Source organism: Amblyomma maculatum, chromosome 1 (genome assembly GCF_055883805.1).
Source record: "Amblyomma maculatum isolate TAMU_Amacu chromosome 1, ASM5588380v1, whole genome shotgun sequence".
NCBI lineage: Eukaryota > Metazoa > Arthropoda > Arachnida > Ixodida > Ixodidae > Amblyomma > Amblyomma maculatum.
Window position 1 is genome coordinate 167,356,769 of NC_139344.1, and position 15,982 is coordinate 167,372,750.

The 15,982-nt window shown below is 49.5% G+C and overlaps 1 protein-coding gene across 3 annotated transcripts in view; it reads left to right on the forward strand.

The window, feature by feature from the left end:
• Positions 1-664: 664 nt before the first annotated feature.
• The window catches only part of LOC146204827 (SUN domain-containing ossification factor-like), a 109,352-nt gene continuing 94,034 nt past the window's right edge, over positions 665-15,982 (forward strand). For 2 of the 3 annotated variants that reach the window (XM_084589537.1, XM_084589539.1), the window contains exon 1: positions 665-1,165. In XM_084589537.1, coding sequence (XP_084445663.1) covers positions 1,119-1,165 — 47 coding nt within the window. In that variant the 5' untranslated portion in view covers positions 665-1,118. The remainder of the gene's footprint in view (positions 1,166-15,982) is intronic. The other variant, XM_084589538.1, reaches the window with a different exon arrangement.

The following is a 15,982-nucleotide window of genomic DNA, read 5'->3' on the forward strand; positions in this document are numbered from 1 at the left end:
AAGAGCCACTCACCTCTCTCGAATATGGGACAACCAACCGAATACTCTGTACGTAGATGCTGCTGGCCCTGCTAACGGACACATGGCCATTACCGTCATCTCCAGCAGGCACTCTCCTCAACTATGCCTCTCTTCGCACCACCGAATCGAGTATTGCCGGAGAAGCAGCCATCGCTCTGGCCGCCGCCACTAATGCACAAGCTACCATCATGTCAGATTCCCGCACCGCCTGCCGTAACTATCTTCGCGGACGCATCGGTGCCGCCAGCCGCCGAATCCTCGTCGCTAATCCTCCGTAAAGGATCTGTGTGTTCTGGATTCCGGGACACCAGTCGCAGTTGAGATTCGGAAATTTCGGTTATTCAAATTTAGCGGTCTTCTGTTGATAGTATTGATGATGGCTTAGTCGCGCCACCTAGCGTCATACAGCACATCTAATTAAATACATAAATGCATATGTGTGCAAAGTGATACTTACACTTAACTTTACTAAACAACGCATTTTTATTTTTTTTTGTGAGAAATAATTGTGTCTAGAGTTTTAAGTCCCACTATTAAAATAAGTCATAAAGTTTAGATAGTTGGGCGAATCAATCTCAGATGGCGCTAGCTGTCAAGAAATTGGGCGGCGTCAACTTGCAACGGTCATACTGGCGATGATGGTTGGTTGGTTTGTGGGGTTTGTAGGCTTCGAGAGTCAAATTCGCTGGGGAAGCGCATGCAAATTCGTCTGGTAGATTGAATTAGGATCTAGAGTAATATGTTTATTCTCCAGGTGGCCAGAAAATCGCCATTTAGCCCACATTCTTCATCGTGGTGACCGGTGTTATGACCACGCTCTGCACTGAACATCGCCGAGGTACGGAGACGTCATAGCCCTCCCTCTTACCCAAGCTACCAGTGCGACGAACCTACGTGCTACGCGAACCAATGTTCAAAGCCTCCGCAGGCGCCGCAAGGACGCCCCTAATACACGTCAGTCTTGTATTTCATAGCTTCCACGGCTGTTGGTGTAATACATCGACTATACGTATGACTACTTAGGGGTCTTCAAAATTCACTGTGCCTCAACGATTTGACGCCAGCATGACCAAAGCTGCAATGACCAAAAATTCGGGATGGCGATAAAGGCTTTCGCTCTCTGCATCGTCGTCTGGCTTCTAGGGTGAGTTCTGCCTTTTCGTTTCTGTTAACGCACCTGTCTGACAGCTTACTGTTGTTTGCATGGTGTTGAGTCTTTTCCGAAACGTTGGTTGGTTGGTTGGTTTGTAGGGTTTAACTAATATCTATGACATCTCGTTGTCGAGATGGCCCTGTTAGCTAACCTTCTTGCGAATTCTTGCAGAGCGTATGTGCAGTTTGTCGCAGTCGTTACCGTTGTGTGTTTACAATGGCTTTTCGGGGCATGTCCGCGCTATTTGTGTCAAGGCAGTTTCGCCCTGTAACAAAATGTGTAGCATGCCGAGTCAGTTGTGGTGCTTATTGGACATACCAGGGGTGGTTACAGTAGTATCCGCTCTACTTCCGCTCCTTGGGTTTGCGTCGTCGTCCGGTATAAGTCAGAACTTCCAAATACTGGTTGCTGTTGATTCACCTCCCACGTGAAATTAGTTTGGGCTGAACACGCGAGCGGTGAACATATTATATGCCTTAGCCATTTATGCCGAAAAAAAATCGATTCGGATTGTCCGCAGATTTCAGCATCGCGCAGCTGATCAGAACGTCGCCAAGCAATTACTGTGTGCCTTTCTATAATCGCGGTGTTCTCTGATGCGTGTTTGTGAAATAAAAAACTACGTTCGCCATGCAAAGTTCTCTTAAACCACTTCGTATGTCATACGGGCAACATAGATAGGGACGGTAGTGCGCTGTCCTTCCAAAATCGTTAAAACTGATGTTTGAAACGACTGTTTCTTCGTGGCTGTTCGTTAATAACTTAACTGAAGCAACGTAGTACATCGTTGCTTGGTGTTGCCGTATTGCGTGATACGAAGGGCGCGGGGGGTTTCCCTTTCGTCGTGTGACCGTTTAACACCTACAATGACGTGTACTAGGCTGTAGGGGCATTCTTAGCGTGCGTTTCCGCCTTTAGGTAGACACGTACCGTTCGCTGCGCATGTTTGTGGACCGGCACTGAGGACATTTGATTTCTGCTTGCGCAAGCAAAGCCGGAAATGAAATGCTCGATACAGTATGCGTCGGTTGGCATTTTTGTTCTCCGACAAGCTTCGGTCTCCCGCATTCCGCAAACGATTCGCATTGGCGTTGCGTTGTGTTTACCGCGGTCTATATAATGAGTAGTTTACGAGCATGCAGCTGCTCACTGCTGCTGAAAAAAAAAAAAAAAAAAAAAAAAAAAAAAAAAAAAAAAAAAAAAAAATTGATAAGTTGCGGTGTTTGGACTCATTTGCCTTAGTTCCGTGCTACTTTTGAGAGCGCATTTTTCACGTTTATGTGCTTGAGCGAAGAAAGCTGGAGAAAGAAGCATATGCTATAGAGTTTCATATGCTAAGAAAGTAACAAAATACACTTAAGAACCCTATGGAAATATATACATGTCCTGCAATATGACAGGGCAAATTTCTGGACATTCAGTTAATGATTGCTGCACAGTTATGTTGCATGCTGTTTTGGCATAACAAGGGCATGATTTCCTGTTTTCTAACAAGTTTTCCTCTTTGCACATGTTATTTAGGGATTCGTTTTCAATATTTTTACAAACTGGTCGTTCCCCTTTCGTATAAAGGGGACCTGTACGAACTACACATGTATGCGCGTCATGTCCCGGCGCTATCAAACCCAGGGGATGACTACGCGGTGACGCTGGCGCGCGGGATTGCGCTCAGCGAAAGATAAGGAATCCTACGCGAACAGCTGCGTTCTCCCGCTAGCCTATGCAGCTGGTGGCTCTCTTGCTCGGCTATTGGGAACCAACACAAAACGCTCACTGACATGACAGCAAGCAGCGCATAGAAGCGGCATTCCGCTTCTATGCGGTCCTGCAGTTTTACTTCCTGCGCATCGTACTGGAGCGCGTGCGCAGCGAGGCGGGTTGTCATAAAACTACGTGTTTGCTTTCCATCTCTTGATCTGTTCAAGCGTGCGTTGTGCGCGTGTTGGGAACTCTGAATTGTATAAACAAAGAAAAAATAAGGGGGGCGGGGAGAGAGAGAGAGAGAACAAACTCTTTCGCACGAACCATCGTCTCTGCCTTAGCGCCGCAGATGATATATCGGTAGGTGCAATGTGGTGCTGTTTTATTTTGCTTGTCGTGTCCAGTGGTCGCGCTTTTTACGTGCTTTTGCAGTTTTCTATTGTATTGACCTGTGGGATATAAGGTGAAGAAGCGAGCTGTTCGCTTAATTGGCGCCCGCTCGGATTGGACAGCGTGCGGCGCATCATCTGTGGCCTCGAACATTCCAGGAAAAAAAAAAAAAAAAAAAAAAAAAAAAAAAAGACGTGTGTATTAGGCCATAAAGATAAGCAGCATATGGATGAAGCTAAGCACCTTTCGCTTTCTAAAACAGTGACGAACATGCAGAACGTCAACAGCGGGAACGAAAAGCAACATAATAAATGATCTGTGGTGCTCGGCAAGCATGACATTGATAACATAACGACAAAAACGACTGATGGGCTCCTGTCTGTGACGTCAGAATTCTTGTGAATACTTGGCTGCAGTCATGCATCTAAATTTTGTAAGCATCCCTGCGTGCGTTTTGGCAGCTCACATGACCCTTCTATGCGGAAGTCTTTGCTGGTGGCGCATTGGACGCACTTGGCCATGTCTGGCTGTTTCTGGTATCGGACGTACAAACTTAAAATTCATTCTTGCTCGTTTGCTTTGCAGAGAACACCAATGATCACTCTTTTAACGTTTCGACGAGCTAGCCGTTAGTGTTGCCCCCTTGCTTCCCAAAATACATGGCATACTAATTACCTTTGTTGCTATGCCGGGAAACGTTGATCATATGCCTATTCCATTCCATGAAATACTACTTACTCGTTTGCAGTGATCAGGAAAAAAAAAAAAAAAAACCCTGTAGCTATAGTGGGCATTGATGGAGGCCAGCTGCTGTACTTCTACCATGTGTTCCATGCCCTCGTTAATATTTGGCAGCTTTCCTTGAGCTGCGGCTACTTTCGGATGTAGGCAGACTGCTCTTTGGCATATCTCCCTTCCACGCACCGTTGTCCGCGAGGCATCCGGCAGTACCTGATACCACTTTCTACTGCGCGTGCAGTGTTTGCCGATGAGTGTTTAAACGCCACGGCCCTTGGATGCGATAACGCTTCTGCGTGCGTACCGAAGAACGGGGAGACGAGGTGCAGTCGTTCCTTGCACGCAGGGACCGCTATCATTCTGTCCCGCACTCGGTTTTGCGTGGCGGAGCTTTATTTACCAATCGTTTGTTGCGCCGCTGCGACTCGTTTGCGCTACTTCGGTTTTTGTGAAAGTAAGGCGACGTTCGTGCGTCTGGACGGGACTTAACGCCCGACGATTACTGTCGCGGTTTATGACGCAACACTTTAGGTTCATTTCATTAGTAAAATATACAGTTATCTGGGGCAGGTTTAAGCGTCGACGTTGTAGGAACTGATATATCGCAAGTCGCAGCATTGACGGCCAAGTCGCATCGAAATCGTTTATTTCCATAGTGTTGGTTTGGCGAGTAGGTGTTGCATACGCACTCGCGATGGCGTGAAAACTTTAGGTATAGTAGTATTAGTGTGGAATATCTGTCTGTTCTGGCGGTTTGATGGCAGCATCGAGCGCGACACCGAATTTTTTCGCTGTACTGTTTCCAGCTGCAGAAAGATGCTCGCAGAGCATGCACTGCAGTTTCACATAGCCACGCTAACCGTAACAGGAGTTCAAAGCCGTGCTGCGTTCAAGTGCGACCTTACTACGCTGCTGTTTAGCACGCGCGCACCATGTCTTCACACGTGACTTCTGCATGTTTTCACTTTTATGGCTACTTTGTTACCGGCGGAGTAAGACTGACGTCGCTTTGCATCCTCGGTACCTGCATGAATAGTAGGAAGCATAAATACGCAACTATGCCATCGATGCATAACAGGAAGGACAAGAAAACATGTTGTTCGGTTGCAGTCTGGACGGAACATCGATTCGGTCGTGAGCTGTGTTGTTGTATTGACTGTTGCTGTAGATCTTTCCTTGTATGGCCACCATGCGCCAGCCAATGACACTTTTTATGCTGTCGAAGCGAAACTCTTACGTCATCGGCAACAAGGTCGTACGAGCTACCCGGGCGCACCTTGTTCGGCAGCATGTTGTATTTGAATATGCACCATATTCTTCGGTGTCATGCTTCGTGTGCAGTGCGATGGTTTCGAGGTCTCTTATCCCAGCGTCCGTTGAGGATGCAAAATCACGTCGCTAAACGCGTGCAGCGAGCTGCGAAGCGCATGCGCGGGCCTATGTTCCTTGGAGTCTGACCAACGTGGCTGTTGGCTAGCTGCCGACATTTCCGCGCGGAATTTACGCCAGGAGAGCCTCGCGCTGCCACGCGCGAGTATGCCGGCGGCGGTTATGCTCAAGCTCAAGGTGCGCTATCGCGAGCACTTCCGGGGACATACAGATCGGCGCGCTCAGCGGTCACGACCCTCCAAACGATGCGTTGCAAATGCCCTCCGCAAGAAACGTTGTCCTTGCGGGATGGGATGCCGCCAGGCACAACGGGTCGAAGTTTGCGGACTCTGGCGCGTACTGTGAACACTGTGGAGCATTTCCGCCGTTTCTGGGTTTCCTTACGATGCTTGTATCTCGTCCTTCTTCGAGAGAGGGAATATAGTTTACCGAGTTTAACTTTAATTAACGTTCCCAGTTCGGGAATTTTTGACCTTTGTGAACGCAAACGGCGCCGCGAATCATTTCGGGGGCACTTGTATTGTTTTGTCCACTCTTACTTCGAACGCGGTCGCTCTCTTTAAAGCGCCGTTGCCTACGGGCCGACAGCGCAATGGAGCTACGCAGCAGGTTCTGCGGAGAACCGCGTTCAGGTCCCTCTGTGCTTTCGTCACTTTGCTTCGATATAGTGTGGCGTCGGGCGCAATGATGCTTTGAAGGCAGCGACCGTGTGCAAACTAAAGGTGGGCAGCCCTGTATACATTTGCGCTCATATACGTAATAGCATGCTTCGGGGATTAAACTCCTCTTACTCCTCTTACACTTCGCCAGTGCGCTCGCATGCAAACCGAATAAACCTTCATACTTTATTTACGGCACGTGCGAAAAAAAAAAAGTTAAAACGCCAAAACATGCTACGTATTACCTTGGCCGCACCTACGCCACTAGAACACGGTTGTTGTTCGTGCAGAGATTGCTGATTCGTGATGAAGTCCGACACTATATGCGGTGTGTGCCTACCCTATCAGGAATTCCTTACATGAAAGAGGCGTTGCTCACACATGCACGAAACTCAAGCGATTTAATTATCTTTTTCTTCTTTTTTTTTTCTTTTCTGCTACGATATAACTATGAAATGTTTTCTCTGGCGGTCATGGAGTCGTCGTAGTATGCCACGACAAAATCAACCGCACTGCTATGCGACCATGTGGGCCGTGGTCTCAACGGGTGTTTGCCACCTGTCGTGTGGTTTAGGTGGAATTGCTGTCGAGCGCTTACAACGTACCACTTGCGTGCTGCTTTACGGGGGGTGTGCACCTAGTTCGTGCTCACGCCTTCTGGTTGCGCGCGCAGCCGACCGTGCTTATGCATCTATCTCGTGTGCAACTCCTGTGGCCTCTAGGAATGCAGCTGGCGTTATCAGGGGGCAGCTGATGCGCCTGTAGTATGCGCTAATGAACGCGAAGACGGTGATGCGTCGTCGTCGGCACCGACTGGTAGCGACTACGGAGCGTCCTCCAGCCTCCCGGAGGGCGCCCGCCATCACTGCGTGCGCGGAACTGCGTGACCAATTGTCGCAACCCCTTTTCAAGAGCGCCGAGAACAGAGACGTATGTACGTGCGTGCGCCAAGGAATGCGGGCACGCTCCTTCTCTGCTTCGCCGCCGGCGTGCCGTAACTCGCGTCCGGGAAAACGGCCATTGTTCCTTGTCCGTCGCTGGCATTCGTTTCCTCGCGTCGAGTAATATTATACCCATTCCAGAATAGGTAGAAAGATTTACCCTGTTGGTTGGTCGTGGCACGGACAGAGGCATATTATTTTTTATTACTTTTGGGCAGCCTCACCATAGTATACGTTGGTTGGTCGCTGAGGACAGGGAGTACCTTTTCGAGATCGGCTTAGCGCATCCTTTGGAGAAGCCGAAGGCAACACAGCCGTCGTGTAGAACCGTGTGTTCTGGGCTTAAATCGAAACGGGATCTTGCGTCACCGAATTATTTCAAACGGCTGGCGCCGTTTGGCGAGCTAGACGACTTCTAGGTCGCAGCGGATCTACGCTCGTTCTTCTGTGTGCTCCGAATCGCGTTAAAAAAAAAAAAAAAATATTTCACCGCTTTACAATTATTAGCAGCACATAAACTGCTGTCAAGAATCCGGCCAACTGCTGTCCGTGTTTCACCAGGCCGTGGGAAGTGAAAACAAAGGCCTCTTACGTACTTACGTACTATTTACCTCTGAGTCGCTCATAATGAACCGTAAAGGAATATCAGCTCGGTTGTAATTTTTTTTTTTCTTTTCTCAGCTTGGTTTCGGTTTGCTCAACTGCAGAACCTAGTGCTGTAGGCAGTAACGTGTTCTCGCAATGCAGTTTCGGAAATGCTGTGAAGCGCACGCAACCGGCTCTGATAAGCACGGCTTACTAAATGGTCGGCATTGCTGCTTGAAAATCTGCGAGAAATCGGCACTGATTTCACTTTTTAACACCATGGAATAAGCAGCCTGATTGGCGGCTTGTATTGCATTGCGTTGCTGCTTCTGAAGGACCGTAATGTGAAAAATTCAAGAGGAATGCAGAGAGACTTAGGTAAAACAATGCTGAGCCGCGCGTCGCGCGCGTCGCCAACTTCTGTTTCTCCACTTCGAGTTCACAAAGAGAGATTGAGTAGCTTCGGACAGATATCGGCGAAATCCGTGATTGCGGCTAGTAGTGCTACGCACTAAAAATATATGTATGTTGTGCTCGAACCTAAATTTGGCGTTGTCCGTTGCTATTAACTGTCGCATTTCAGCGGAACGGTGTCCTTTAAACTTGTACGTTGTGCTGCAAAAAATGCTTTGGTGCAGTGTAGGTGCGTTTGATCTGAACACTTCTCTCGCTGATGCCATAGGACCTTCATGTTCGCACCATTCAAACCGGAGGGCTGGCCCTTTTCATAATGAAAGCACTCGTGTTATACGGGGCTGGCTCGGAGTCGCAGCGTTCCCTTTTTGTGCACACCGTGCATCGATGAAAACATGTTGTTTTCGCACTTTTCCGCGATGAGGTTCTCTTGCGAAGTATGCGTTAGGAACTGCACGACTGAATATTAAAGAGGTTCAGATCCAGAAGTTGCGTGTGTCAGCCTCATTCTGAAGCGGGTTGCGTCTCGTCCCAGTGGTAGGCAATGAAATGCGCGATGTCCACTTGGCGGTGGCGTCCGCCAGCCCCATCATTGGCAGGCACGGCGGGTTGGCAGACTTGGTTAGCTAGCAAAAAAGAAAGAAAAAAAGAAATTAAGTAATGTGTTTCGAGTAGATATTGCGTGCTGGGACGCGGCAACAAGTTGTGAAACAAAATGGGAAAGGAGTGACGGGATTCCCGACCTCAAACCCCGAGTTCCTTTTCCCGCTCGCAACTGTCAATGCCAGGAGTTGACTGCGTGCACTTCAGCACACATGTCACACATCGAAGGCCGGGTCAGATTTATCAGTTTAGTTGTCGAAGTGCTTGCCATATTTATGTTCGGCCGCTGGTGCTCTGTGTTCATTCATCTGCGCGAGTGTGATGCGTTTCACTGGTCTCGACTGAGCGTATTCTACTAATGGGGTGAGGGAGCGAGGAGTAAAGGTTGCAGAAATTACAATTTGTGACCACTACAAATATTGTGCTGTTCGATTAGAATCGCCTATTTGGTGAGAGGAGCGGCTATTAATCCCACGGGCGCCGTAATGATGGAGGGCAGCGGGTCAGCGTCGATCTACCTGGTGCTATTCGACGGGGATCGATAACTGAGGACGTTGCCGTTTTTGAATTTCATGTTCGCCACTCGTGCATGTGTATAGCAGAATGGAACAGCCGCCGAAGGGCCTACTCCAAAGCGTTAGGATCAACGATGGCCGAAAACGCGCTTGAAAACGGCCAGTAGTAGTACCCTGGAATATGAATTATAACCACATGCCATTGACTAGTAGTAGTAGTAGTAGTAGTAGCTGCTGCAGAAACTTCGTCAGCACCGTTCGGTGGGTCCAGGCGTTGCTGTCTGAATGGCCCAGCAGCGCTTCGGCCTTTCGCCAGTTAGCGGGGGAGGGCATTTGGAAGCGCTGTATACGAGAGAAACGTGATGTCGGTCACGTAGTACTCCGTCGGTCTGCTGCTGCTGTTCTGCCGGCGTCCGAGTGAGGATCGGGGCGGGAGTCGTGTGCGCACCTGTGCGCCGCCGGCGGTGCGCAGCGCTCGAGGAAACGCGGTCGAGCGCTTTCCGTGGCGTATAAGCTCATCGTGTCGGCTGTTCCTTCGGTGTAGCTGGGAGTTGCGGTTTGCTCGTGTGGGGCCTGCACGCAGTTCGTGTCCCAGATGCTGCTTCTGCAGGCGGCTGCCGAGCCTGGTCGCCTCTTGTCGGGAGCCCACTAGGACGCGACCACTTTAGCCTGATTTATTGAACGCCCCCGCATCAGTCAGCCCCCCTAATAAGGGTCGCCCGGTGGCGCCTAGTCGGTTGTGTTTTATGTCCAACAATCACGTCGTTTACCTCGGGGCCTTTTCTTATGTCTTATATAGAACGCTGCAGGTGGGCCTTTGCGCCTCTTTCGGAAGAGGAAGCGGATATATTTTTGGCGGTTTCTCTTCTCCCGTGGTGCCTAGCCGAGTCATTCGTACTGAGCGTCGAACGCATGCATCCTGTGTCTGCTGTACACGAGTGTTAAGCCCGTTATACGTAGTGGCACGGGTAGATGCACATTATTTTTTTATTTTTGAGTGGCCTCAGTATATACAATATGTAATCGAGCGTTCGTTCTGTCGTTTGCATTCTTCATAATCGGTTGCCTTGGCTGCAGTAGATTAGAGCTAGGCTATACCTTCGAGCCCTTGCATAAGACGAAAGTGCTGCCTGCTCTAAAGCTTTCAAGTGAGCGGCCGCTGTTAACTGCAGGCATCCTCCGGTGAACCGTGCCTCGGTTAGTCAAACAGGTTACGCGGAGAGCGTTATGAGGGTATTGCATCATGCGGATTGCGCGCAGAGGTAGTGCAACGTGGAACAATGGCCGCTGATAAAACTTGTACGTGAATCACTGTCGCGAAGTGTCCAGGTTCATTATCGTTTACGTTTACGTCCATTGACTGATTAGGTTGGAACTCTGAAAGACGAAACCGGCCTTGCGAAACAGCACGGTTGTAAGTTAGCTGCTGAGGCGCACGATTGCGTTTCCGTTGGGCAACAAGCGTGAGAAGGTCCAGCGGTATAATGAGGCAGAACCTCCATTCAGCTCCTGAGCTGTGCACATTATACTCATCATCTTGGGAACACTTCGGAACCACCACACTTCCTGGCCTTTTTGAAACATGCCCCATATTCTGCATGCATGTGCCACAATGTTCACGTCACTTCCTTGCAGGATTATGGCAGCCTTACCCTGCAGTTCTTCGAAGTGTGGTAATCAAATATCTGAAGCCCCTATTATGCTTCAGATCGGCTGCGCCTGGCCTGATCGACGCAAAAATTAAACCGCTGAGTTCGGAAATGTGATGAGCCGGCTCTGCACAAACTCGATCTGTAAACGCTGGCTGGCGTAACGCTATACCAGCTTTTCTGGCACTTCGCCGGACTATTGTTAGGAAATACAGAAAGTAGTCTGCGTAGAGCATTATCCCCCCAACCCGCCCAGATAGCCGTGGTAGCAAAATGCCGGGGCCCGTACGAGTACGGAACTACAGAGAAATGACAGGGGCAGAAAACTGGGAATTCTTTCGGTATTGACAGGTTGAGGAGGCACAATGGGTACATGAATACATCTGATCTCATGTGATTCACGTCTGCCGCCTGTAATATCTCCAGTTATTGTGACCTTGGTAATATCTTTTACCTTGAATCTGCTTGAAGATAACGAAGAAGTGCTGTCGTGACGATGTCCACGTTCTTGAATTGCCAGAGCGTTATTAAAATGGCATTGAAGTACGTGGGTTTTGCAATGATATAATGTGTAGCTTCACCGTATTCTTAACTTATTCGTGCCATTTTCTTCGTTGTAACTGTTACTGTGGGAAGTTTAAGTTTCCTAAGGGTTTTTAAGTTTCTTTTTAATTATCTGCTGGAGTGTTAGGTCAGCAGCGAGTGAATTAATCGAAAGGTATAGACGTTAGAAAGGATTCGTAAGCACGAAATGCCACACTGCAAACTCTCCGCAAAGTTTGCTGATAAGAAGCGATGATACGCGCAGGGAGATGGGTGATAGGTAAGCGCAGCTGCGAACGCCGTACTCCGTTAACACTCGACCACGACGAGGCTGCCCGTGCACTCTTATGGCTCGTTCACACTTGAGCATTCGGCGGCGAGAGCAAGCGAATTCCGCCGCCGCGAGACAGAATACGCCGGAAATCTCGGCGGAAAGCCAGATCGGTCCGGGACCGATGCTCGCTGCCGAATGTTTTTCCGCCGAATTCATCAGCCAATAGGAAGGCGAGGAAGTTGAGCTGACGCGGCCCGCGGCGTCGATCGGTCCCTCAGGGGCCAACATGGCAACAGCGTACTCGCAATCGACCATCGGCTAACGATAATTGTGACGGCCACAGCCGAAATGCTTTCTATGCCGTGACGCCGTGAAGCTATGTTGTGTATCTTTTTTTCGAGAGTTTCCACGTTTCGTTACGTCGTTTCGAGAGAGTCGATGGTCGGTGCGACTCTGTCTCGTAACACACTGGTGATTGACGTACAACTAAATCTGGAATTGAATAATGTGGTCTACATGCATAATGTGTTCTACGTGCATAACATAATGCATTTTTTCCTTCGGCACTTAGAATAGCTGTATGCTTGCATGGCATTCGTAGCTGCAGTCGAGCGATCAGGTCAGGGTTAACGGGAGCTCGCAGTCGAAGCGGCGACGGAGGCGATATGTTTGCTCAGAAGTGTGAACGAAGGAGCGTGTCGGCGTCAGCGAATTTCGCTCGCTCGCTCCACCAAATGCTCAAGTGTGAACGAAGCATTATAATTAAATTCGCTGTATAGTAGGCACAGCCATTTTTTGTGAAGGTCGTTGCGGGCGGTGTGTGACGTGACAGACGCGAGCCATCAGTCCTGCGCTTCGCGTGGATCAGGGCGCCGCGTTGGTCGGCGCGGCTGCGATGCTTCTCCTCACCATCGTGTGCTGGCTGGGGGAATCTGTTGACAACGGAGAGTCGCATTCCATTCTTGGGACTCTGCTTCTGCTTCTTGATGTGAACACCTGCTCACACATGAGAACATAAAATGCTGTGCGACCGGCTTCCGCTCAGGTTTCGTTTCACCCTCGCGGCTCCTGGAAGTGGAGGTCCCGTGCTGTGGTTGGTAGGGGCTTTACTGCGTGGGCGCGCAAATGACTTTACCTGCTGAGGTTGTGAGGAGTGTTTGTTTCCATGTCTCTTTTCCCGGAGAATGAACGCCCTGAGCCGATCCTGAATCCATGTCCCTTTTAGGGCCGCACGACGGACGGTCGTACCGTCTATAAATTGCTAATGCCTCTGTCTAAACCTGTGCTCTCGGCTATCTTGCACATCTGCGCTGATAGGCTGTGCACGATTGTAAGTTTTCTTTTTCTTTCCTTAGTTCCTTTTCTGGCTTTTATTGAATGGGACCGATGCGACGTTGTGTTTCTGCCCTATGTGGACGTAGTTGGTCGGCTGTCTGCACGTAGCGCCGACTTGAGGTTGCCAAGTTGTCCGCGGCATTGCGATGTGCTGAGACAGCACCTCAATGCATTGTCTCAGTCGAGCAGCGTCTCTGCAAGTCTATTCTTTCAGCGTGTCTCCGGGCGACGTCATCGCGCAGCACGCACCGCCTGGATGGGCGGCCCACGCGCGCACCTGTATTCTATTTCGGTCCTCCGTCGCGGTATTTATCAACGCCGGAATCGAGTTCTCCCGCTTTTCGTCCTGTACACATCAGCACTTAGGGCTCTTGCGCATGTGGACGCTTTTAGCGATTTTTGCATGAGTTGTTCCCCTCTTTTTGTTTAGTTAGTGCACTGCGAGCCCAAAACGAGTAAGGTATAGATGTCCCGGCCGGCCAAATCTCTTGAATTCTATGAGTTGAGATCAGCCCATTTGTTGCCACTCCCTCTTCCCCCAACCCCCGCATCTTTTTTTTTTTTTTGCCACCAGCGTGTGCAAGCGCGAGCCTTAGCTTTTAACTTTTTTTTAATAATTTCGTCATGACTTGTTATGCGCTTAATAACGTGCTTCTTTCAAAATTAATGCCATATTGCTGAAGGAGGCCAGCAGCGAGAAATTTGGTTGGTATTCAGCACCGCGGCCCTTCCGAGCTCACCTCTCTGGCGCCTTTCTGTCCGAGTCTGGGTTGCCCTCGCGCCTTGGCGTTTTTTTTTTTTTTTTTTTCGCCGCCATACGTGAGGTGGACCCCTCCGTGTCACCCGGCGCGGTACAGGCGCGCCTGTGTGTAGGGTGCCTTGTGCATAACAACCGCCGACCCCGCAACCCCGTTAACCAGATGCGCCGCCTCCATTGTCCTTTTTCCCCTCTTCGCTTCCTACGCGCAGCCTCGCCGCCGCGCAGCTCCGTTTTGCGTGAAATGTGGGGGTGAGCGACCGCGCATTTCGCTGTTCAGGGCACTGTTTATCAAGAGAAAAAAGTGTAGGGTTCGTCGTTTTTATTATTTCAAGCGACCACCGTGCCGTTTGCGACGGCTGGCTTCTCTAGCCAGGGTCGCGTGTACCAAGCCATGGATGTGCGTTCACCTTGAGGACTCGAGGCATTTTTTAAGTCCCCTTTTCGTTCACTCATAAAAGACTGTGTTTAGTCTTTTCTGTGAGCGGAAAACTTGATTGGCTTGCCTCTTAATTTCCAGTATTACATTTCCACAGGTACTTCAGGTAACGGGCGTCTCGAGGTCTAAAGGTGGCGTTTTCTTCTGCTCGAAATGTTCTGGAATATATAGTTTAGCGGGACCTGGTACACATACGAAGTATTTTCTGCTTGCAGGAAAGCTGCGGTATTGTTTTCGTCCTGTGCGCTTTCTGAAATACTTATGGGCCTATGGGCAAGTTTAAGTGCATAACTAAAGTAACTGTTGAGAAACTAACAGTAGTTTCAAGAAGTGCTTGCGATTGGGTTAATTGTAATTTTAAGCAGCGCGGTTCTTTATTTTAGTTTGCTTTGCCTTTCACCATGTTAGGAAACAGTTTGGTGTTATTGGAAATGATGCATGCATGTTTGAAGGGTGCCAGATTTTTAATTGTGTTCCGGGGCCCATATTCTGAGTTTGCGTCGTTTTCACAAGTGTCATTCTCGCCCTCACTTCCGAGTCTGGTGAAAACACCGGAACCGGATGTGAGTTCGGTTTCCACCACTTCCGGTTCCGGCGTTTCCACCAATCATGAGGGCGAAACTGGTAAAACTCGAAATACCGCCCCTGGACAAAGGTTGGAGGTTATACAAAACCAGAAGTATTGGCTAAGGTTGGAAATATTTCACTGGCGGCGTAGATTATCCCGAGAAAGCATAATATACGCCGCTGAGGCGTGGTAAAAAAAGAATAGGACAGCAAATCATGCAGCGTTGTTAGTGAAGACGGTCAAGGCAAGTGCCAAACACTAGTAGACGCAGTATACGACGCTTACACGCCGGGCGCCAGGTCATTTTGCGCGCTAAGGAATTTTCAACCGATTCCAGCGGCAGTTTTGACTCCTGCATTTATTCGCGCGGTAGTGCCGTGCACGCCTCCTCGAAGCGAGTGTGCATCGCGAAAGAACGGAGTGGAAGGAACCGACACTAAACACCTTGAACTGCTTTTAGTCTGACATTGTCTTCTTCGCTTCGTTCTTTCTCTCTGCGAGTATCAACGCTTCTCGGCGCGATTGCGGCTGCTAGAAAATACATTCGCCGCGTCTGTACGGTTTGCGGTTAGCATTAGTTGTGCCCGGCATTCGTCTGGGCTTGCGTCCTGGGTCAACAAGCACTGTCAGTTTTAGTGCTCAAGGCGATAATTTCGGACAGGGTGTGCTGTCGGAGACTGTATTGAACTGTCCTCCTTATTAATGAATTTGAAGGGGGGTGAAATTGTATGTTTGAAATCGACAACTCTGAGAAGGACTTGCTTTTTGATGGACTTTCGCCTCCGTGGCCGAAACCGAAGGCTTCTGTGCTCGCCTACTGCCCCAGGAAAGCATTGCCCAGGTGGGCCTCAGCCACAAGAATAATCTGCCACCCGTGTTTACATGTGGCCCACGTGCGCTCGATGTAGTTTTAAAATCCGTGGTGGGGATCGGCACAGCCCTCATTTGCGCAGGGAGAGGGCGGTAACAGGAGTATTTTTGTTTCCGACGCTATCTCTTTGCTATACGGAGCTATGTGATTGCGGAATCTCGCAAAACGCGCGCGCCGAGCCATGTATCCGCGTCATTGCGAACTTTCGTCTGAAAAGTCAAGAAAGGTAATACTGCGCGAGCATACACTCGTCCTCCGGGAGCTCGCGAAAGTTACGCTCCTAGGGAAGTATCAGTTAACGTGCGGGGATTACAAAAGAAGCGTAACCGACAACCGTTGGAGTAGTTGACATCGCGTTGCCATTTTGGGCACCTTGTTTAGTGACCGGGTAGATATAATAAATTTGCCGTTGGATGACACGGTCGGTAGTAGCGGCA